The 20787-nt window shown below is 44.8% G+C and overlaps 1 protein-coding gene and 1 pseudogene across 1 annotated transcript; one reads left to right on the top strand and one right to left on the bottom strand.

Annotated features, from left to right (window-relative positions):
• Positions 1 to 273: 273 nt before the first annotated feature.
• TRUB2 (TruB pseudouridine (psi) synthase family member 2) lies at positions 274 to 11432 on the top strand. Its single transcript, XM_006834982.1, has 8 exons — positions 274 to 382; positions 824 to 955; positions 3023 to 3097; positions 4204 to 4265; positions 5521 to 5602; positions 9020 to 9092; positions 10228 to 10364; positions 11110 to 11432. The coding sequence occupies exons 1-8, from the start codon at positions 274 to 276 to the stop codon at positions 11430 to 11432; spliced, it is 993 nt and encodes a 330-aa protein (XP_006835045.1).
• A 3212-nt stretch (positions 11433 to 14644) lies between these two features.
• Positions 14645 to 20787, bottom strand: part of LOC102828588 — a 15359-nt pseudogene continuing 9216 nt past the window's right edge.

Below are 20787 nucleotides of genomic sequence, written 5' to 3'. Positions count from 1 at the left end.
AAACTGTTTACTTCCACAAATACAAGAGTCTCCCCACTTCACCTCACTCTCAAAAAGGGTCTCCATGAAAAAAGTAAGCCTCACTAACTTTGGCTTCCAACGTCGGCCCGTACATAATTCTTCGTAGCATCTTTCCCCCCGGAGTCAATAAGAATAAATCACTTCCGGTGCGAAACATGGCACCCATTGTAAGGACCACATTTAGGAACGGACCGTACGGCATTTCCGTTCAGGTCCTAGCTTTTCGGGGATTCTGGGCTGTAGGCGGTAGGGATGGGGTCAGCAGGTCTGGCTAGACTGCATGGGCTTTTCGCGACCTACAAACCCCCAGGGCTAAAATGGGAACACTTGCGGAACACCGTGGAGATGCAGCTTTTGAAGGGTGAGTGCTTCGAATTAAGACCCACGATTCTACTCCTTTTCTCCTGGGGCCCGTTTCCGCTTCTGTTTCCTCGTGTTTAGTCATGTGACTCACTTGTCTGACCTGAGTACCTTCCTAATCATCTGTTCTTTGTATTCCGTTTGTTATGTCTCATTTTCTCCTATTTTCAGATGGAGAAACTGAGGCTCAGAAAGTTTAAGCATTGCTCATTGTCATACAGTTTATTAGTAGCATAGTCAGTATTTGAACCAAAATCGTCTGCCTCTATAAACTATCACTATTCTATTCTCTACACCGTGGGCGTCTCATTTGTCTTTTACATCACCGTGTTTCCCTACCATTCCCTTCCCCTTTCGTCATCATGGTGTCTCCTCCCCACCCAGCTCACCCCACCGTGGTTTGTTACAGTTGACAAGATGGTCTTTACCTGTGTGTGCTCAGGTCTCAATGCTGGGAAGCCTCCTGCCCCTGAACAGCGTGTTCGCTTCTTGCTGGGCCGGGTGGAAGACAGTAAGGAGAAGGAACTGACCCTCACGGCCACTAGTGTGCCTGCCCTCACCAACCATCCACTGGGTAAAGCAAATTGGGGCGGGGTCCTGGGTGTCACTTCCAGAAAATTCCTGAACCGAGTCAGTATCTCTGGGCTCAGTTTTTATCTCTAGCTCTTGAAAGGACACAGTGGGGATAAAATATTAGACTAGAAGTTGGCAGACTTTTTCTGGAAAAGGTCAGATGGTAAATATTGTAGACTTTGTGAGCCATGTGGTTGGTCTCTTGTACCTAATAAATTCTGTCATTGTGCTAAAACAGCCAGAGATAATGGGTGAGCCTGGCTGTATTCCAGTAAACCTTTAAAGACACTGACATTTGAATTTCATAAAATAGTCACACACAACAAAATATTTTTCTGTTGATTTTTTTTTTTTTTCCTTAACCTTTCAGAAATATAAGAACTATTCTTAGTTTGCAAGCCATTTGGGATAAAAACAAAACAAAAACCAACAGGCTTGTAGATTTGACCTGTGGACTTTTAATTTGCTACCCCTCAGGAGTCCTGGTGTGGCACTGTGGGTTAATGTGCCTGACTGCAAAGCTGTTTAAACTGCAAGGTTGGCGGTTCGAGCTCACCAGCTGCTCCTTGGAAACCCTATATAGGTTCACTATGAGTCGGAACTGACTCAATGGCACTTAACAACAACAACAACCCCTTTACTATTTGGGAATAGTGGAAATCAGGGTTTCTGATAAAGAGTGACTTTTCAGCCTTTGTTTAGCCAGCTTCTCAACAACGGAACTGGTGTAGTCCCCTGTGAGTTTAGGTGATTAAGGCATTTGTCAGGAAGGCTATCTAGGAAGAACTCAACTAGAAATCTCTAAAACCCCTACCACTGGTTATAACGCATGTAATTTATCAAGTACTCATTCTGGCCTAGGCCTTGTCTTACGCTTTTCTCAAATACGACCTCACTGATTCTGCACTACAGTTCTGAGATGTCCTATTCTCATTTCAGGAATGAGGAAACTGAGGCTCAGCATGGATCTTAAGTAATAGAGCCTGGATTCAGTAGGCTATTAACCACTCCTGATCTTCCTGTAGATTTCGCTTATCTATAGAAATATAAACACTTATAACTCATTCCTGCATTCATTGGTTCAGTAGTTATTTTCTGAACAGCTGGTGAGTTCTGGACTCTAAGGATAGAACTGTGGATGGATAAACAGACCCTGGTCTTGATTTATGGAGCTCATAGCTTTAGATTAGGGGTGGGGAATGCCTGGCCTTTGGGCCATATGAGGGCCAAATAAAATGGCAACCATAGTTCCACCTATCATATTGTTCTTGTTGTAAAGTACAGCGGAGTCGGTTCCAACTCATAGTGACCCTGCACAGGGTTTCCGAGGCTGCAAATCTTTACAGGAGCAGAAAGCCTCATCTTTCTCCCGTGGAACAGCTGATAGTTTCAATCTGCTGACCTTGAGGTTAGCAGCCCCATTCATAACCACTACGCTACTACAGCGCCTTACCTATTATATTGTCGTTGTTGTTTTTGAGGTGAGTTAATAAAATGTTTGGTCAAGTATGTTGTTGTTGTTGTTAAGTACTGTGGAGTCGGTTCCAACTCATAGTGACCCTATACAGGGTTTCTGAGGCTGTAAATCTTTATAGGAGCAGAACGCCTCATCTTTCTCCCATGGAACCGTTGTTAGTTTCGAACTGCCGTCCCTGAGGTTAGCAGCCCGATTCATAACCATTACACTACCAGAGCAAGTATAGAAGGCTAATTTTAAGTTGATAATTTTGTATGGCCCACAAATGATGTTATAAATTTTGGCAACAAAAAGGTTCCCTGTCCCTGCCTTAGATAGTAAGCAGGACTCTTCCTTTAGCAGGAACTGGTCAGAGAACCGTACAATCTTGATCCCCCATTGTTATGCTAGGCAAAGTGACAGGAATTTTAGTTTCCTCTTCTCTTGTCCATGGGGACTGAAGAAACAGTTCTGAGTCCTTTGGTGGGGAAGTCTGAATCCGGGCTTTGGGTTCCATGAGGCCACATTCTAGGAATGAGGTGGTGACACCACCAACAGCCATCTTGAAGGCTGAATCAGTTGAAGACATAGACCTCATTTGTTTTTTTTCAGTGCACGGACCAAAATTCACCAGTTTGAAAGTTGGTGTAGGACACCGGCTAGATGCCCTGTCTTCTGGGGTGCTTGGTAGGTGATATCGTGAGCCTGGAGGTTCAGTGGCATGGGCTTGGCGAAGAATCTGGGTTCTATGATCCTAGCCTGCTTCTTGTTGTTAAGTGCCTTCGATTTGACCCATAGCGACCCTAGCCTGCTTCTCTCCCAACCAATGTTTCCCACCACTATCCTCCTTCCCTGATTCTTGTTCCAGGTCTCTGATCAGTTGGGCAGACTGAGGGGCACAATTGTCCATCTTTATGAGTGATTCTTGTTGTAGTAAGCCCTTTGTACACATTTAATTAAGAAAAACAATCTTATTACTGTTAGGATTTTATAGTGGGAGGATGGGTATAATTTAACTGATAAAGAAAGGTTCCAAGAGCTTAGGTGACTTGTTCTAAGTTACATGACTAGTGCTGCCCCTCATCTAGAGAGGAAAACCCATCATTGCTTCCTTGGGCCACCAAGCACATGATTCTGCTCCTACTGACTAAGTCAGGGTGTCATTGCAGCTGAACACACAAAGGCCTGAATCATGAGCCATCTGTGTCCCCAGGGTCAGGCAGTGGCCACATCCTCCAGCCACAACAATTACAGTCCCCTTGTCTTGCTTCCTGGGGTGCAGGCTGGCAGACATGATCTCAGTCCCTGTCTCTCCTAGGATGAATGGTGGGTTCTTTTCTCCTTTAGCCAGAGGGGTAGACAGACCCCAGGGAAAGGCAGGAAGTGGCCACAATGGCCACTATTTATTAGTCCCATCCTTTATGCCGCTGCTTTCCATGCATTGTCTAACCTTCCAGACACCCACATGGATTCAGACAATATTTTGATCTCCATTTTACTGCTGAAGAGCCTGACGTCCAGGGAAGTAAAGCGGCATACTCAGTCATACAAGTTTGACTGTAAAAATCTGTGTGACTGGGTCAGTGGTTTGCTATTCTACTTAGAAGTCTGAATAAGCTCATTTCATGTGGGTGGGGCATTTTGAAATCTGGATTTTGACTCAGGCCCAGAGGAGCTTGTTTGCATTTTGCTGGTTTTAGCAGCATCAGATGTGGCAGTATTTTTTTGGGAGGAAGTTGCCCCAGGGCAAAGGGAAGGGGAATCTGAAGTGAAATCCGGCTGATGCCTTTCAGTGCTCGGCGTGGGACATGGGTGCAGGCTTCTCTCCGACATGTACGATGCTCATCTCACCAAGGTATGGAGGTCTGGGAGCAGCCCGCTTATCCCTGGGGGTCACTAGCAGGATTCTGTAGTAGAGAAATTTCCACAGGGAATACATTTTTTATGGCCATCTGCTTGGGAGACTGTTAATAGCAGCTACTGGCATTGACTGTATGCTGATGACTCTGAGCCATGTCCTGGACATGAGTTCCCTGTGGAATCCTTACTTGTCTGTGGATCTTATTGTTAATTCCATTTTACAGATGAGACAGCTAAGGCTCAGAGATGGGGCTTCACTTGTCCAGGGTCATGTAGCCCTTAAGAGAGAGCTGGGATTTGGACGTGGATCTGTCCCAACACCAGAGCCTGATCCTGACAGTACATACTCCCTAAGACTGAGAAATTGATCCCACTGTCCAGCTGTCAGAACACTTGATGTCTTGGGCAAGGCCGTAGAATCTGGTTCCAAGCAGCATGTGCATAGCTGCTATCAGAAAACTGCGTTCTGCAGAGGTCTTTGCAGCAGAGATTCTGGAGCCAGATGGAATTCAAAACCCAGCTTCTACCACTCTGCCAGCTGTGTGTCTTACCTTCTAGATTACTAAACATCTTTATGCCTCAGTTTCCTCATTTCTAAAATAGAGATCGTAATAGTTTTTCCCTTATAGGGTTGATTTGAAGATCGAAATTAACTATGTGCTCAGCACAATCCCTGGCACATAGTTAATACCCAAAATGTGTCACTGTGGGGACTCCTGGTATAGCCAGCCCTGAGGGTTAATGCACTAGACTGACTGCAAAGTTGGTTTGAACCACAAGGTTGGCAGTTCAAGTTCACCAGACACTCTACAGAAACCCTATACAGGATTGCTATGAGTCAGAATCTACTAGGCAACACTTAACAGCAAAAACTGTATCACTGTTATCATCTCTGTCATCACAATTGTCATTCCTGTTGTATGTAATTCGCCCCACAGTGAGGAGGGGCTCAATGTTAATCATATTCGGAGAGATGGGGAGATAATGACAAGGTAGCCTGCTTGTCTCTAATGTGGGATTGGCCCCAGGTCACAGAGGAGAACTATGAAGCAGAAAGAAAAGGGAGTTGCCCAAAGGCACAGTAGAGCCAGTTTCCCTTTCCCAGGGGGCCACAGGGTCAGAGGCAGCTGGGGGGGTGGGGGAACTGAGAGTGTCCTTGAGTGCTTCCCTGTGAATACAGCTTCCCTCCCTCTCCAGAGTTGGTACTGAGAGTGGGGAAAGGCTGAATCTTCCCTTTCCTGTCCTCGCAGGATTACACATTGCGTGGCATACTGGGCAGAGCCACAGAAGACTTCTGTGAGAATGGGCGGCTGTTGGAGAAGACGACGTATGGTGAGAGCCCACAGGAGCCGGGGGCCGGGGTCAGGGCCGACTAAGTCTGCATCCTAGTTTGCATTCCTCTGAATTTCTCACTCCCTTCTGGGCCACACTGGCCACCTCTCAATTACTGTCAGACACACTAAGGTGGCCCCTCATTCTTTCTTCCACAAACACCCTGTGCACACCTCCTTGCCTGGCTCAAATGTCCATCTCCCCAGGGAAACTTGCTCCAGCCCCCAGACTAGATGAGGCCCTTACTGGGTGGACTCTCAGAATTGTTGTTGTTAGGTGCCATCAAGTCAATACCGACTTATAGCGACCCTATGTACAACAAAACGAAACACTGCCTGGTCCTGGGCCAACCTCACTATTGTTGCCACACTTGAGCGCATTGATGCTGCAACTTTGCCAATCCATCTTGCTGGAGTTTTCCTCTTTTTCTCTGACCCTCCACCTCACCAAACATGAAATCCTTCTCCAATGACTGGTCCCAATATGTCCGAAGTATGAGAGACGAAGTTTGGCCATCCCGGCCTCCAAGGAGCACTCTGGCTGCACTTCTAACATAGATCTGTTGGTTCTTTTGACAGCTCATGGCACGTTCATAATCTTCCAACACCATAACTCAAAAGCATCAATTCTTCTACAGTCTTCTGTATTCACTGTCCAGCTTTTGCATGCATGTGACATTACTAAAAATACCGTGGTTTGGGTAAGGAACACCTTAGTCCTCAAGCTGACGTCTTTGCTCTTCAACACTTTAAAAAGGTCTTATGCAGCAGATTTGACTCTCAGAATAGTAATGAAAAATTAGTAATTAATACCATCAGTCCTCATTATTGACAAATCCCATATTTGCAAAGTCTTTATTTGTGAATTTGCCACTCACTAAAGTGTATTTGTATCCCCCAAATCAAGCACCGCGGTGCTATAGCAGATAGGTGCATGTATAGGTAAGTGAAAATTTTGAGCTGCGCTGCAGACCTGTATACCCAGCTGAGGTCCAACGACACTGGTTTGGTATTTGCTAAGTCAACATTCAAAGGACTTTAGAGCATCCAGCTACCACAGACAGCAAAGGAGCTTTGGTAGCATAGTGGTTATAAGTTGGGCTGCTAACCTCAAGTTCAGTAGTTCTATACTACCAGTGGTTCTGCGGGAGAAAGATGAAGCTTTTTGCTCCCTTAAAGATTTACAGCCTCGGAAAACATATAGTGTCGCTATGGGTCAGAACCAACTCAGTGGCACTCAACAACAAAAACAAACCACAGATGACAATCAACTGTACCTATCTTCCCTTTATAGATTGTTGCCCATGGGAGGAGGAACTGTGTGGTCCACTGATGTGGTCATACATACATGGTGCTGGACTGGGAATTGTTGTTGTTAGGTGCCATCGAGTCAGTACTGACTCAGCAACCTTATGCACAGCAGAATGAAACACTGTCCGATCCTGGGTCAACCTCACTATTGAGCCCTTTGATGCTGCCACTTTGCCAGTCCATCGTGCTGGGGGTCTTCCTCTTTTTCTCTGACCCTCCACCTTACCAAACATAATATCCTTCTCCAGCGACTGGTCCCTCCTGACAATGTGTATGAAGTATAAGAGACGAAGTTTGGCCATCCTGGCCTCCAAGGAGCACTCTGCACTTCTTCCAGATCTGTTGGTTCTTTTGGTAGTCCATGGAACTTTCAATATTTATCTCCAACACCATAACTCAAAAGCATCAATTCTTCTATGGTCGTCCTTATTCACTGTCCAGATTTCGCATGCATATGAGGTTATTGAAAATTCCATGGCTTGGGTCAGGTACACCTCAATCTTCAAGCTGACATCTTTGCTCTTCAACACTTTAAAAAGGTCTTGTGCAGCAGATTTGCCTAATGCAATGCTTCGTTTGATTTCTTGACTGCTGCTTCCATGACTGTCGATAGTTGATCCAAGAAGAATGAAGTCCTTGACAACTTCAATCTTTCCTCCGTCGATAAGAATATTGTTTATTGGTCCAGTGGTGAGGATTTTTGTTTGCTTTACATTGAGATGCAGTCCATATCGAAGGTTGTGCTCTTTGATCTTCATCAGTAAATATTTCAAGTCTTTACTTTCAGCAAGCAAGGTTGTATCTTCTGCATATCCCAGGTTAATGTCTTCTTCCAATCCTGATGCGATGTTTCTCTTCATATAACCCAGCTTCTTGGATTATTTATTTAGCATACAGGTTGAATAAGTATGGTGAAAGAATACAACCCTGACACATAGCTTGCTTAATTTTAAACCATTTGGTGTTCCCATGCTCTGTTCCAACAACTGCTTCTTGGTCCAGGTACAGATTCCTCATGAGCACAGTTAAGTGGACTGGGACATGTAAGGTACTTAATGAATGTTTGTTGAATGAATAAATGAGGGAATGAGTGGATTATTCTTCCTTTCTCATCCTCATGGTCTCAGACTTTCCGCAGGATTATTGCATTTGCTCATTACCCAGATGTTTTTTGACTACCAGCTGTGTGCTAGGGTCTGGAGAACATAAGGAAAATCACACAGCATCTCCACCTCAGGGAACTCACAGTTTAGCAGGGAGAGGAAACATACACATATATTTTCTGGAAGGGTCGGAGTTGTGGGGATGGTAGAGAGGGTGGAAACATGGCAGTGCAGTACCCTGTTTTGTATTGCTATATGTGGGTCTGTGTCAATATCCAAAAAACATCTAGTGATAACTACTATGTCAAGGTGCCAAAAGTTGAAAAGGAGGGTGGGGATGATCTAAAATTTTTAAGAAGGTGCATGTATGTACCATGGGAAAATAATGTGCAAATGACATGCCAGTCAAGAGACCCAGTCGGGCTCCCTAGAGGAGGCAGCACTTGAGCTAGGCTGTAAATGAGGGCGGCAGGTGCACTTTTAGATGAGATGACAACATGAGTGGTGCCAGACTGAAGGGATGAGGAAGCCTGAGCCCTTCTGGTCCTTTAGTCCCTGCTCCTGCGTCCAGAGTTCTGGCCTTTGAACTATGAGTTGATACCAGCTCCAACTGGCCCTGAGATAGCTTTGCTGTTGGCATCTGTGTACAATACAAGCAGAGCTGCTCCAACCCCTTTTGCACGTGGACAGAAGGCCCCTGACGTGGTAAACGTCAGGCTGGGCTTAGGAAATCTGCCTTAGAATCTTGAGCAAGTCCGATCACCTTGTTGGGACTCCCATCTCCAGAAGATGTTCTTGGAGTCTGTGGATGGCTTCAGCGGGTCTGTGACAAAAGGATCCAGATACTCATAAGATTTGCAGAGAACTCTTAGCTGCCTGCAGGGGGAACCTGGGATAGTGGATGCTTTGGCAACCCATCCAGGTTCCAGGGACAGACTGGCTTGGGGGTAGGGAGTTTGCCCTCAGTGGGCACCTGTATGTGGACAGTCCCTGGTCTTTTTCAGATCACGTGACCAGAGAGAAGCTGGACCGAATTTTAGCCATGATCCAAGGCTCCCATCAGAAGGCCCTGGTGATGTAAGTGGGGCCCTGCCCATACCTCTCAGACAGGGGTTCTTGAGGCATTGGAGAGCTGAGAGAGACCCACAGGCCGCACCTGCCTTAGGACAGGTTCCACAGAGGTTTTTTTTAATTGAAGTTTCCTGCTTAACAAGTAGCCCAACCAGGGGGCTAGGGGAGGGGACCAGCCAGTTGGGGAAGTATATCCACAATGTTCCATTTGTACACAGAACTAAATAGGCAAGAAGTCCCTATTGCGATTAGAAGTAGGTAGGCTGGAAGCGGGGAGATTGAGTGGGGAGTTGGGGTGGACTCATAACGACATTTTATAAGGTTTCCAAGAAGCGGTTGCTAGGTTTGAACTTCCAGCCCTGTTAGCAGTCCAGTGCTTACCCTACAGCACCATTACAGGACTCCAAAAAAAACATATATATATGTATATTCGTTGGTTATGTGCCCTGGAGTCAGTTCCGACCCATAGCGACCCTGTACAGCGTTTCCGAGGCTGTAAATCTTTATGGGAGCAGAAAGCCTCATCTTTCTCTTGCAGAACAGCTGGTAGTTTTGAACTGCTGACCTTAAGGTTTGTAGCAGATTCTTGCTAGGGTGTGGAGAGGACTTGGTCTGTTTCAACCCAAGAGAAATCAGATGAATTAAAAGCAGTTTGGAAAGGCCAAAACTATCAGAGATGGAGGGAGGGAAGGTCTGGAGGCAGAGGGACTGTTCGGCAACTGGAATAAAGGGATTGCCCTCCTACTGTTGGGTTCTTCCCCTAGCTTCTCTGGTTTGGAAGAAAGGGGATAACTTACAGCTCTCACAGGCAGGCACATAATTCACATGCAGATACCAACCCACCCATTCCTCCCACAGCACACAGAATTATTTATGGGTGCCAGGTCTTCTGCCAACTACTGGAGAGGCTAGGGGAACAAGGTACCCCAGCTGTCCACCTAAGGAGTCTGAGCTAATGAAGGGGAATCACTTGTCTGGGTCAACACAGCAGTTTTAGGGAGAAGATGGGTGGGAGTGTGGCTAGTTTTTAGGAACTTGGGCTTTGGAGCCAGTCTGCCTGGGGCTCCTGACTCTACCAGGGACCAACACAAACCTGCTGTGAGTGTTTTATTGTTGGCTGAATCACCTTCTTGAACCCCAGGTACTCCAACCTTGACCTGAAGACCCATGAAGCCTATGAGATGGCTGTGAGAGGCTTGATTCGGCCCATGAACAAGTCCCCAATGCTGATAACCGGCATCCGATGCCTCCACTTTGCACCTCCAGAATTCCTCTTAGGTAGGGTGCTATAGGAAGTTGTAGTGCTGAGATGGGGTTCCTGGGTTAGGAGAGTCATTGTAGAAAAGGCTGCCCTTTGGTTTGACCACAGCAGCACACACCAGTCTCATCTCTGCTAGCAAAGGCATCAGAAGCTGACTTGTGTCCCAGTGCTGGGCCGGGACTTGGTCAATCACAGAGCACACAGAACAAATGCTCTCCTATCTCCTGCCTAGTCACCCTTTGAAGCCAGACAATAAGCAGCAGAGGTTATGCTTAGCAGCTTGTTTCAAGGACTACCCAGTGTTTTTAAGTTGTTGTGAGTCCGTCAGACTACATCCTCACCTCCCCAATCCTACCTCAGTCAGTCCCGCATTATCTTTTTGTTCATTTGTCTTTTTCCCCTAACCCTTTTCTTTCCCACTGATCATATTAACAAGAACACCCTTTCTTGAGCACTGACCAGTGCTCTGCACATTGTGTGAATTCACAACCACTCCATTTTGCAGATGGGAAAGCCAAGTCTTAAGAGCAGGTCTTCTCTCAAACTGTTCCCTGCCATGAATCATCTGGGGGTCTTCTTAAAAGACAGCAAGTCTGGGTGGGGCCTGAGATTCTTCATGTTTAACATGATTTCATGTGACACCAGAGCTGCACTTTGAATAGCAAACCTGTCTAAGGTTCTTAAACAGACAGGCAGTATATCCAAGGGGTGTGGGCACCAGAGACTGCTGATGATCATCGTGTCTTATTGTGTTTCTGGCAGAGGTTCAGTGCATGCACGAGACACAGAAGCAGCTACGAAGACTGGTGCATGAAATTGGCCTGGAACTAAAGACCACAGCAGTCTGTTCCCAAGTACGGCGCACACGTGACAGCTTCTTTACACTGGACGATGCCCTGCTGAGAACTCAGTGGCACCTACACAGCATCCAGGATGCTATTCAGGCTGCAGCCCCCCGGGTAGCAGCAGAGCTGAAGAGCTTGAGGCCAGTGCTGGGCAGCCAGCAGCTCCCAGATACAGGCCAGCCCTGGGACTCTGCAAGACCAAACTCTACCTGGAAGCTGGAGAGCTATGAGGGACAGTGAGAGAAGAGGGAGCTGGTGAGGTAGGGGGTGGCAGAGGATAAGACCTGTTTGTGAACCAGAACTGATGGCTGTGCAGAAAGTCAGTGAGAAAAGAGGAAGCCTTTCTACGTGTGACACGGACTCTGAAGCTGTAAGTGAAAGACTGGCAGACTTGACCCACCTGGGAACTTAAAAACTTCCTCAGCCAAGTGACAGAAGTCCTGATTCAGGTAGTGTGTATCTTTGATGTGATATGAAGAAATGGAACTTTGTTATTGTTGGGTGCCGTTGAGTCGGTTCTGATCCATGGTGACCCTGTGTAGGGTTTCTGAGGAGCCCCCTCGGCTGGTAAGCTTGAACAGCTGGCCTTGTGGTTCAAACTGACATTGCAGTCCAGCATGTTAACCCCACAGCGCAACAACAGGACTCACCCATAACTCCAGCCTAATCATGAGAAAAACAGACAAATTCCAGTAGTAGACATCTTTAGTCTACATGATCACTGTAATACTCAAACTGTCAAGATCATCAAAACCAAGCAAAGTCTGAGGAGACATGGTGACTAGCTCTAATGGGGCCTGAATGGGATCCCGGATAAGAAAAGGACAGTCAGTAAAACAGGATATCCGAATAAAGTGTGGATTTCAGCTACTAATAATGTATGCGTTGTTATTGTTGTTAGATGCTGTGGACTCAGTGATTCATAGGGACTCCATGTGGCACAGTGGAACTGCACCATAGATTTTCTAGGCTGTAATCTTTATGGGAGCAGATTGCCAGGTCTTACCCCACAGAACTGCTGGCTGGGTTAGAACCGCCAACTTTGTAGTTAGCAGCTGAGTTCTTAACCAGTGTGCCAACAGGGCGCAATTGTAGCAATGTAGCAAATGTATCATACCAATGTAAGATATTAATAATAGGAGAAACTTGATATAAGCATGGGAACTTTACTATTGTCTCAATTTTTTGTAAATCTAAAACTGTTCTAAGAACTAAAGTCTGTTGGAGGAAAAGAAAAAAGCTTCTGGGGAGATGTCTGAACACCCAGATTCTAGCCCCAGCCCTTGGATTCTACTCAGGTCTGGAGTGCAGCCCTGGCCTGAGGACTTTAAGAAACAGGGTCCCATAGAAGCCAACTTGGGACTGTCATTCCCTTCTGGGCTTCAGAATGGCGATTTGAGAAGCCACTTAAGAAGAGAGTAGCCTTCTGGGGGGAAGGGGTTAAACATCCACCTGGTGTGGTCAGTGCTTCCCAGAGCTCTCTTGTTCAGTGGGAGGCAGATAGATGGCTGGTGGACTGACTAGAAAATTCCCAGTGGACAGGACAGACTCCTTACCATGCCATCACCACTTCCATTGAAACAAGCAGAGCCAGACTCTTTACCTGCTTAGGTATAATCCTGTGATTAATAAATGTCCCTCTAGGAACTCTTTAGGAGTCCTGGTGTGGCACTGTGGGTTAACGCACTGGACTACAAAGTTGGTTTGAGCCACAAGGTCAGTGGTTCAAGCTCACTAGCTGGTCCTCAGAAATCCTATACAGGGTCACTATGGGTCAGAACTGACTCGATGGCACTTAATAACAGGAATTCTTTGGTGGGCATGCTATGGGGCAGAGTTGCTCATAGCATTCTGTGATGCTAGGCTGGGCTGGGTAATCTAGCTGTTCCATTCTAGGGCTTTGACCAAGAAGCTCTTCTTTTTCCCAAATAAGAATTTGAGCTTCATTTGATAGTGCTCAACAGCAAAAATACACTTTCAAATACAGAATCTTACTGGCACTTCGGTTCTAAAAGTAAGAAAAGTATCTCTCAGAAGCCTGTAGAAGGATGGGTGTTACGTACTTGACTCACTAGGTCCATGCTTGGATGTCTTGGATAGGGACGTCTCTTGTCTTCTTTTTAATTTAGGAATGTGATAATGTGCTCCCTGTTACGGCTAAGATGGTCCAAGGGGCACTGACACTGACTACCTGGGTTTGAATCCTAGCCCTGCCTGTTCCTCAGTGTGACAACTTGGATAAGTGATTTCATATTGATGAGCCTTGATTTCCCCACCTATCAAATCAGGGAATAATAGTGCCTGTCCCATAGAAGTGATAGGACAAGACCAAGATCACCATGCGAATGCCAGGCCCTGGAATAAGAGCTATTAAAGCACCTTACCTCATGGTACGAATTGGGCTGCGAACCGCAAGGTCAGCCGTTTGAAACTACCAGCTATTCCGCAGGAGAAAGATTAGGCTCTCTGCTCCCGTAAAGATGTACAGCCTTGGAAACCCTGTACAGAGTCGCTATGAGTTGGAACCGACTCCACGGCACATAATCACCATCTCATTATGTAGTTAGTCCTCATTAATGCTCAGACAGACCTAGGGCTTAGGTCCTGTGGCTATCTCTATTTTACAGATGAGGAAACTAAGGCATGAAAAGAGTAAATGACAAGCTCAAGGATGCCTACCAAGGGAGTACAGAGCCAAAGATCAAATCTGGGCCATTCATAACTCCTAACCCCTGGGACAGCCTGCCTCTCTGCTAGAACCCTTGCTGCTTTTGTGATGCTTGTTACTAATATTAGTATTGATAATACAGTTGTGCTTCCTCAAAAAAAAAATCCATCATTTGTTAATGAGTTGGTATATAGCATTTCTGTGAGGTCGCTAGCTTGTTAAGTTTTAGGTTATAAATTCCAAAGGGGGTGAGGAAGGTGGGCAGCTTGTCCTGTTTACCATAGAATCCCCAGCACCTAGCCCCAAGCCTAGCACACAGTAGGTGCTCAGTAAATATTTAAGAATTGAATGTCTATGTTCATTTGTAAATATGTGCTGAATGAATAGTAATCGAAGTGGTTATTGTCTTTTCCACTTTTAAATATAGTTTTACTTAAAGATATTACATTTTCCACTTAAAATGCAGTGCTAAGAAAGTGTATAGTTACTTCCTCCCCTGTGCACATATTCCATATTTAAGTATTAAGAATGTCCAGAAATTCAGTGTTTAGTAGTGGTGGTGGTTATGTGCTGTGGAATCGGTTCCTATTCATAGTGACCCCATTTAGTGTTTCTGAGGCTGTAAATCTTTTACAAGAATAGGAAGCCTCATTTTGCTCCTGCAGAACTGCTGGTAGTTTCGAACTGCTGACCTTGAGATCAGCATCCTAACTTGTAACCACTACGCTAGTAGACCCTTTTAACTTTTAAAACTGCCACTGAATGGGCTACAAATTTGAGTGCTTCATTGTTTGTTTTTTACTGTGGCAAAAGCGAAAGTATCTGTGCTCCAAGATGGGTTAATCAACCTCTTCAATGGTTCAATGCTCGATCCAGAAGAAGTACCACCAGATAGAGGGGCTTCACCACCAGGGAAGCCCCCAGGCACTACTCCAGGCATGCCTCCTGCCTGTGGTTACCTGGTTTCAGACTTTCTCTAGCTCTTTCTGCTCATGTTTAAATTCCTCTTTCTCTGCTGTCTGATTCTCACCAAGCCATTTCATTATGCTTGTCAAGAATCTCCTGTTTGTTCGCATCATTGATCTCCCCTTGAAGTTGTTCATCTTCAACTGTTGATTTCATGTTAAATGCTTTCTTAGCAGGCACCTTGTCCCTTTATTTTTCATCTGCAGCTTTGTACTTCTCAGCTACTTGGACCATATGTTCAATGTCTTCTTTACTCCAGCAGCCTTTGTCATTAGTGATGGCAATCTTGTTCCTTTTCCAGTACTCATCCACAGAAGAGACAATGAAGATGTCCTTGACATCAGTCTGAGGAGTGTCACGGTGCAGGAGGTATGTCAGTGAATTCAAACTTGCCAAACAGATTGTTATCCTTGGTCTTGGCAGCTTACTTTCATGAACATGACTGAGTATACCTGGTTGGCAGTAAGTTGTGAAGATCTGCATCAGCATGGTGGGAATGATAGTATTGTGTTTGATGGGGCAGTCATGACTTCACCAGCAATTTCAATAACGAAGAAAAGAGGACTGATACTTAAGACTGCAAATCTTGAACATTTTCACGTCTGTCTACAAATAAGATGGCTGCCTGGACAGTTGCATCATAGCAACAGCCTTGTTGGGGCTGATACTCTTGTTCAGTTCTTTTCCATTGAAGAAATCCTGAAGAAGTTTTTGAATCTTGGGAATATAGGTGAAACTACCTACCAGGGCAGTATCATAGATCTGTGACTTTCCTAGCTTGGCATCCTATGGACTTTCTCCACATGGTCCAGGTACTGCAGATCGAGTCAGCATTCAGTTCTTCAAACTGGGCATGAATAATGGAGGTATAGAAGTTGATGCCTTCATTACAGAGAATCAATCTCAATCCTGGCCTGGATGCTGGAATAGAAAATGCACTTAGCCTGTTCACAAGCTGTGTGGTTATGATGGACAGCCCTCTGGTTCTCACTGATATTCTTATGCTTTCACTGGCACTCAGCAGTACAGTGGTTGACTATTTGGCTGTCAAAGTCTTCTCCACCTAAGTGGGTATCTCCAGCTGTAGATTTGATCTTAAAGATTCCATATTTAGTAGTGAGGAGTGACACATAAAATGCTATCTCCTAAGACAAAGTTCAGCACATTTCTTTCAACATCAACCTTTTTCCTAAGCCATAAGCAATAGAAGCAGCAGTTGGTGCTATAATGATTTTAAAGTACACCAAGGCTGGCAATGACTCCAGCCTCTTTAGTAGACTGACACTGTGATAAGTCTTCCCAAGATAAGCTTCTGCAGTTTCCTTCATCTGTGTCAGAACCACAGATGAGACTTCCTCTGGATAGAAATGTTTGATCTCTCCCTTGTATTCTACTTGGACCTTGGGCCTGCCTGCATCATTCATCACCATGAAAGGCCAGTGTACTTCATATCAGACTGAAAAACAGCACCATCAAATCTTTGTTCATTTTGACATTTGACCGTAAAACCAGTGTTAGATTCCTTGCAACTTAATTCTTTGTGACATCACTGATCAATTGTCCGGTGTCAGTAAAAGTGACATAGCTTGGGATGGTTCAGTTACCTTGATTATTTGCAATGATTAACAATTTTCTGTGCTAGAAGACACTCACACAGGAGTAGGCTGTGCCAAGATTAATGCCAACTGCAGGTCCCTTAAAGAGGATTGCTCAGTGTAGGTCCTGACTAGGTGAAGAAAGAAACACAGACTCAAGTGTTGCCATCGATTACATGGGCCAAATGGTTATTCTTTTTAAACAAAGATTTATAATGCACACAGTGTGTTGCAATTTCTTTCACTTAACAGTAGTAGAGTGGGCCATTTCTCCATGTCTGCCCATCCCATCGGGCCAGGGACTTTTTCCACTTGAAGTAGGGGTGGGGGCAGGGAGACACATCTCTCTGAGAAAGAGCCTGACCTCTTCCCTCTCTAGACTGTGGCTAACCATTAAGTAAATTGTTACTGCTAAGATTGTGCAGCTTTCCCTGACGGGCTGGGTGCCAGTCAGTTAATTCAGTGTTAATTCAACAAATATTTATTTAGTGCCTATTCTTTTCAGATATTGTTGCAGGTACTAGGAATACATCAACAAACAAGACAGATAAAACTGCCTGCCATGTTGGGTGAGGGAGGGCTGTGATGTTGAATAGGGCTGACTGAGAAGGGAACAATTGACTAAAGGCATTCAAGGCCAAGGGAACAGCCGGTACAGTTCAAAGGATATCTGATTTACCAGAAGGAAAATAATGTCCCAAATGGAGACATGTTGTTTCCTGGTTCACCCAGCTGGCTACATGTAAGACCAGTGTACTTGTGGTAAGGTGAATTACTTAGTTCTAGCCATCGTCTTTATGACTCCCCAAAAATGACTGAGTGGAACTATGCAAATAAGGTGTTTGTGGTCCAACAAAGGGATGGACAGTCTGCTAATCATGCAAATATGGTGCATGGAATCCTAATAAGGGAATTGGTCAGTTTTGATATCCCACTAGGCTTACAATGGACTCATCTCAGAAGCAAGAGAAAGGACCTCACTACCACAGAGTCGCTATGGGTCAGAATTGACTCGAAGGCATTTACAACAACAACATAAGGAACCTACTCCACGGTACTTAACAACAACAACAACAATAAGGACCTCTGGTAGCGTTGTGGTTACAAATCGGGCTGTAAACCGCAAGGTCAGCAGTTTGAAACTACCAGCTGTTCTGTGGGAGAAAGATGAGGCTTTCTGCTCCCGTAAAGATGTACAGCCTCGGAAACCCTATACAGGGTTGCTATGAGTTGGAACCGACTCCACGGCACATAACAACAACAACAAGTATGGATTCTTCATTCAACGTTCCAGTTTGAGAAGCTAAGAGAGGTTCACTGAAGCATGGATTATGCGATGGCCCACACTAAATGTAACAAGCTGAATACTACACCTGCCTTGGTATAAAGTAGAGGAAGGTTTCCAAAAGCTTCATTAGAGTGAATTGATCAGGAAGACCTATTAAGCAGCACATAGAGTGCCCAGAAGACACACCTTTTACCACAACAGTGAGGAACAAATTTGTGAAGGGAGCCCCAGCCTCCTTGAGGGCTGCTGTGATTACTATTTTAGGTAAGTCGGATTTGACAGCGGGAACTGCCCTAATTGAATTAAGACACCAACTACAATGGGCTGATTGGACCTCATGGTCATAAGGGCCTCGTGGCAGCATTTAATCCACAAAGACAAAGTGGGTGTGGTTACCATAATAGACCGCAGAATGAGAGTAGTAATCAGAATAGTCTCACTCATGTGGAGTTATGGCATTGGCTACTTAGGCAAGGTGTCTGTAAGAGTGAAACAGAAGGGAAACCTACTAAATATTTACTAGTTGGGTACAAGTGGAAGAATTCTAGGTCAAGTGAACAGCAGTCTAACTTGAATCTCCAGAATAGGGGGTCAATTTGAATCACAAGGTGGTAATTCAAACCCACCAATTGCTCCTCAGAAACTCTATACAGAGTTACTGAGTTGAAACTGACTGGACAGCACTTAACAACAACAACTTAGAGGTGCCAAGTTGACAAGGGGTAGGCTGTGATCATTAGCCCCCATGATGAGATCTAATATAGTAGAATCAACTCTATGATGAGGTCTGCTGTGAGCAGCCAGTCAGGGGTGTGACCTGCTTCCAATGAATTGGACACTCAGGCAAGGCTTGCATGTTCTCTGCTGGGTCTGGATCTTACCTTTGGCTCATTCTCCAACCTCCAGTTCTCTGGACGTGAGCCAGTGGACTGCTCTATTACTTGCCAATCCTGCCTTCTGACCTGCAGGACCTGTCTGCCTACCTGCTATCTGACCTAATGATCCTGGTTCATCTGACCCAGACTTGGGACTCTCCCACCTTTACAACTGTGTGAACCATTAACTTGATAAAATAGTCTCTTTATGTATATATACATATATAGTTTTATTGGTTTTGCTTCTCTAGAGAACGCAGCCTGAAACAATGTCTTTCTTCAGGGAATGGCCCTTCCTGACAACATGTCCGAAGTATGAGAAATGAAGTCTCTCTACCATCACTTCCAAGAACATCAGCCCATACTTCCAAAACAGATTTGTTCCTTCTTATGACAGTCCTTGTTATATGCAATACTCTTTGCCAGTACCATAATCCAAATGTATCAATTCTTCTCCAGTCTTCCTTATTCATTGTCCAGCTTTCACATGCATATGAGGTTCCATGTGGTAGATAATATTATTATCCCTATTTTACAGATGGGAAAACTGAGATACCACAAATGTAAGAATTGCCACAATTTCATAGCTATTTAGTGGTAGACTCAAGCTTTGAACTGAGTATTGTGGAGTCCTGGTGTGGCACTGTAAGATAAGCATGGGACTACAAACCACAGGTTGAGGGTTCATAAACAGGGTAACTATGAGTCAGAAATGAGTCAATGACACTTAACAATGACACTGTGGGTCACTGTGAATTGGAATCAACTCAGTGGCAATGGGTTTAAGTTTTCTTTTTCAAGTCTGGGTATAGGGCCCATGCTTCTTAACCATGGTTTTTCCATGTTAACCCTGGCCCAACCCAAGTCCCACCCAACTCTGCCCTGGGTATGCCCTCAGCAAGATTATCCCATTGAAACCTTGGAGCCAGGGGAGGTAAGCATATTCTAATCCATGTAAAGATTTATAAGATTTGTAGCCCTGTTAGATAAGAAGATAGAAAATATATTCTTGAGTAAAACCAAGCAGAACTTATATGAGCTGAATCAAGTCCAACAGTGAAGAAACTTGAGTCAAGGCAGATGGTATTTGCAAATCTCATTTGGAAAAGTTGGATAAGTTTAGGGTACCTGGGTTATCACAGTATCTCATTTGGAGTCCTAATTGGCACAGAAATTATAAAACAGTACTCACTGTGCTCTGCCATCATCTAGGGGTGGCAGGAGATGGGAGACCATGAGTCATTGCCAAAATACCATTGGGACCTAGTCCTGTGGTGGAACCAAGTTTTGTATGACCTGACAGTTATATAATTTTGGTACCCTCTAAGAAAAAGAATGAAACTTGAATGTCACTAGCTTCATGATAAACTCTCCTCTGCCCTGTGTATAGTAGTAGATGTTATAGAAATAGAAGCTGAGATACTTTCTTAAAAAAAAATCAGTCTATAGTCTTTTGTCCCTTATTATTTTAATAAGTCAAATTCACGGTTTTTGGTGGGTAGTTCAGGGAGTGTACACAAATGCATACAGTTGTGTATACACTAGCACAATTAGATAACATCACCCACAAAAGGCCCTCTTCCCAAGTCCTTGGCAACTACTGGTCTGCTTTCTGTTTTTATAGAGCAAGGGTGGAGAACCTTGTTTCTGCCAAGGGCTATTTGGATATTTATAACTTTATTCATGGGCCATACAAAATTATCAACTTAAAAAAATTAGCCTGATATATTTGGTCAAACATTTAATTAACTCACCATTAATGTGAAGATTAGAACTGCAGTTGCCTTGGCAGGGCCAGACCAAATGATTCCCCATCCCTGCTATAGTGTTACCTTTTCCAGAATGTCATCTAATTATATAGTGTATAGGAAGGTTGGCTCACCAGCTGCTCCTCGGAAACTCTATACAGGGTAGCTATGGGTCAGAATCAACTCAAAGGCACTTAACAACAACAACAAGCATTGGTAGGACTAACAAGATGGTGGCTCGGGTAGACGTGCAGTAAGGAGCTCTGTCAGCAACAACACAGACCAAACAGGCTCAGGGGATGGTCCCAGAACTCTGAACCACATATAAAGAAATATTTATTAGGTTGGAAGGCTTACTGCTAGGGGAATTTGTGGCAGAAGGAAGAAATCTATTGCTTTCTAATTCAAGATGCTCAGCTGCTCCAGGAGCTGCCAGGGAAGGATCAGAGCAGCCA

The sequence above is a fragment of the Chrysochloris asiatica genome, unplaced genomic scaffold, assembly GCF_000296735.1.
Source record: "Chrysochloris asiatica unplaced genomic scaffold, ChrAsi1.0 scaffold00014, whole genome shotgun sequence".
Classification (NCBI taxonomy): domain Eukaryota; kingdom Metazoa; phylum Chordata; class Mammalia; order Afrosoricida; family Chrysochloridae; genus Chrysochloris; species Chrysochloris asiatica.
The sequence above is the reverse complement of the archived record's forward strand: the minus strand, read 5'-3'. Positions and strand labels throughout refer to the sequence as shown.

What these genes read in the sequence shown, in the direction of transcription:
- TRUB2 (XM_006834982.1), top strand. Translation starts at nt 274, where the DNA reads ATGGGGTCAGCAGGTCTGGCTAGACTGCATGGGCTTTTCGCGACCTAC. An exon ending in CCTCACCAACCATCCACTGG is followed by an intron (nt 956 to 3,022) that starts GTAAAGCAAATT and finishes GTTTTTTTTCAG; the next exon opens with TGCACGGACCAAAATTCACC. An exon ending in CATCAGAAGGCCCTGGTGAT is followed by an intron (nt 9,093 to 10,227) that starts GTAAGTGGGGCC and finishes CTTGAACCCCAG; the next exon opens with GTACTCCAACCTTGACCTGA.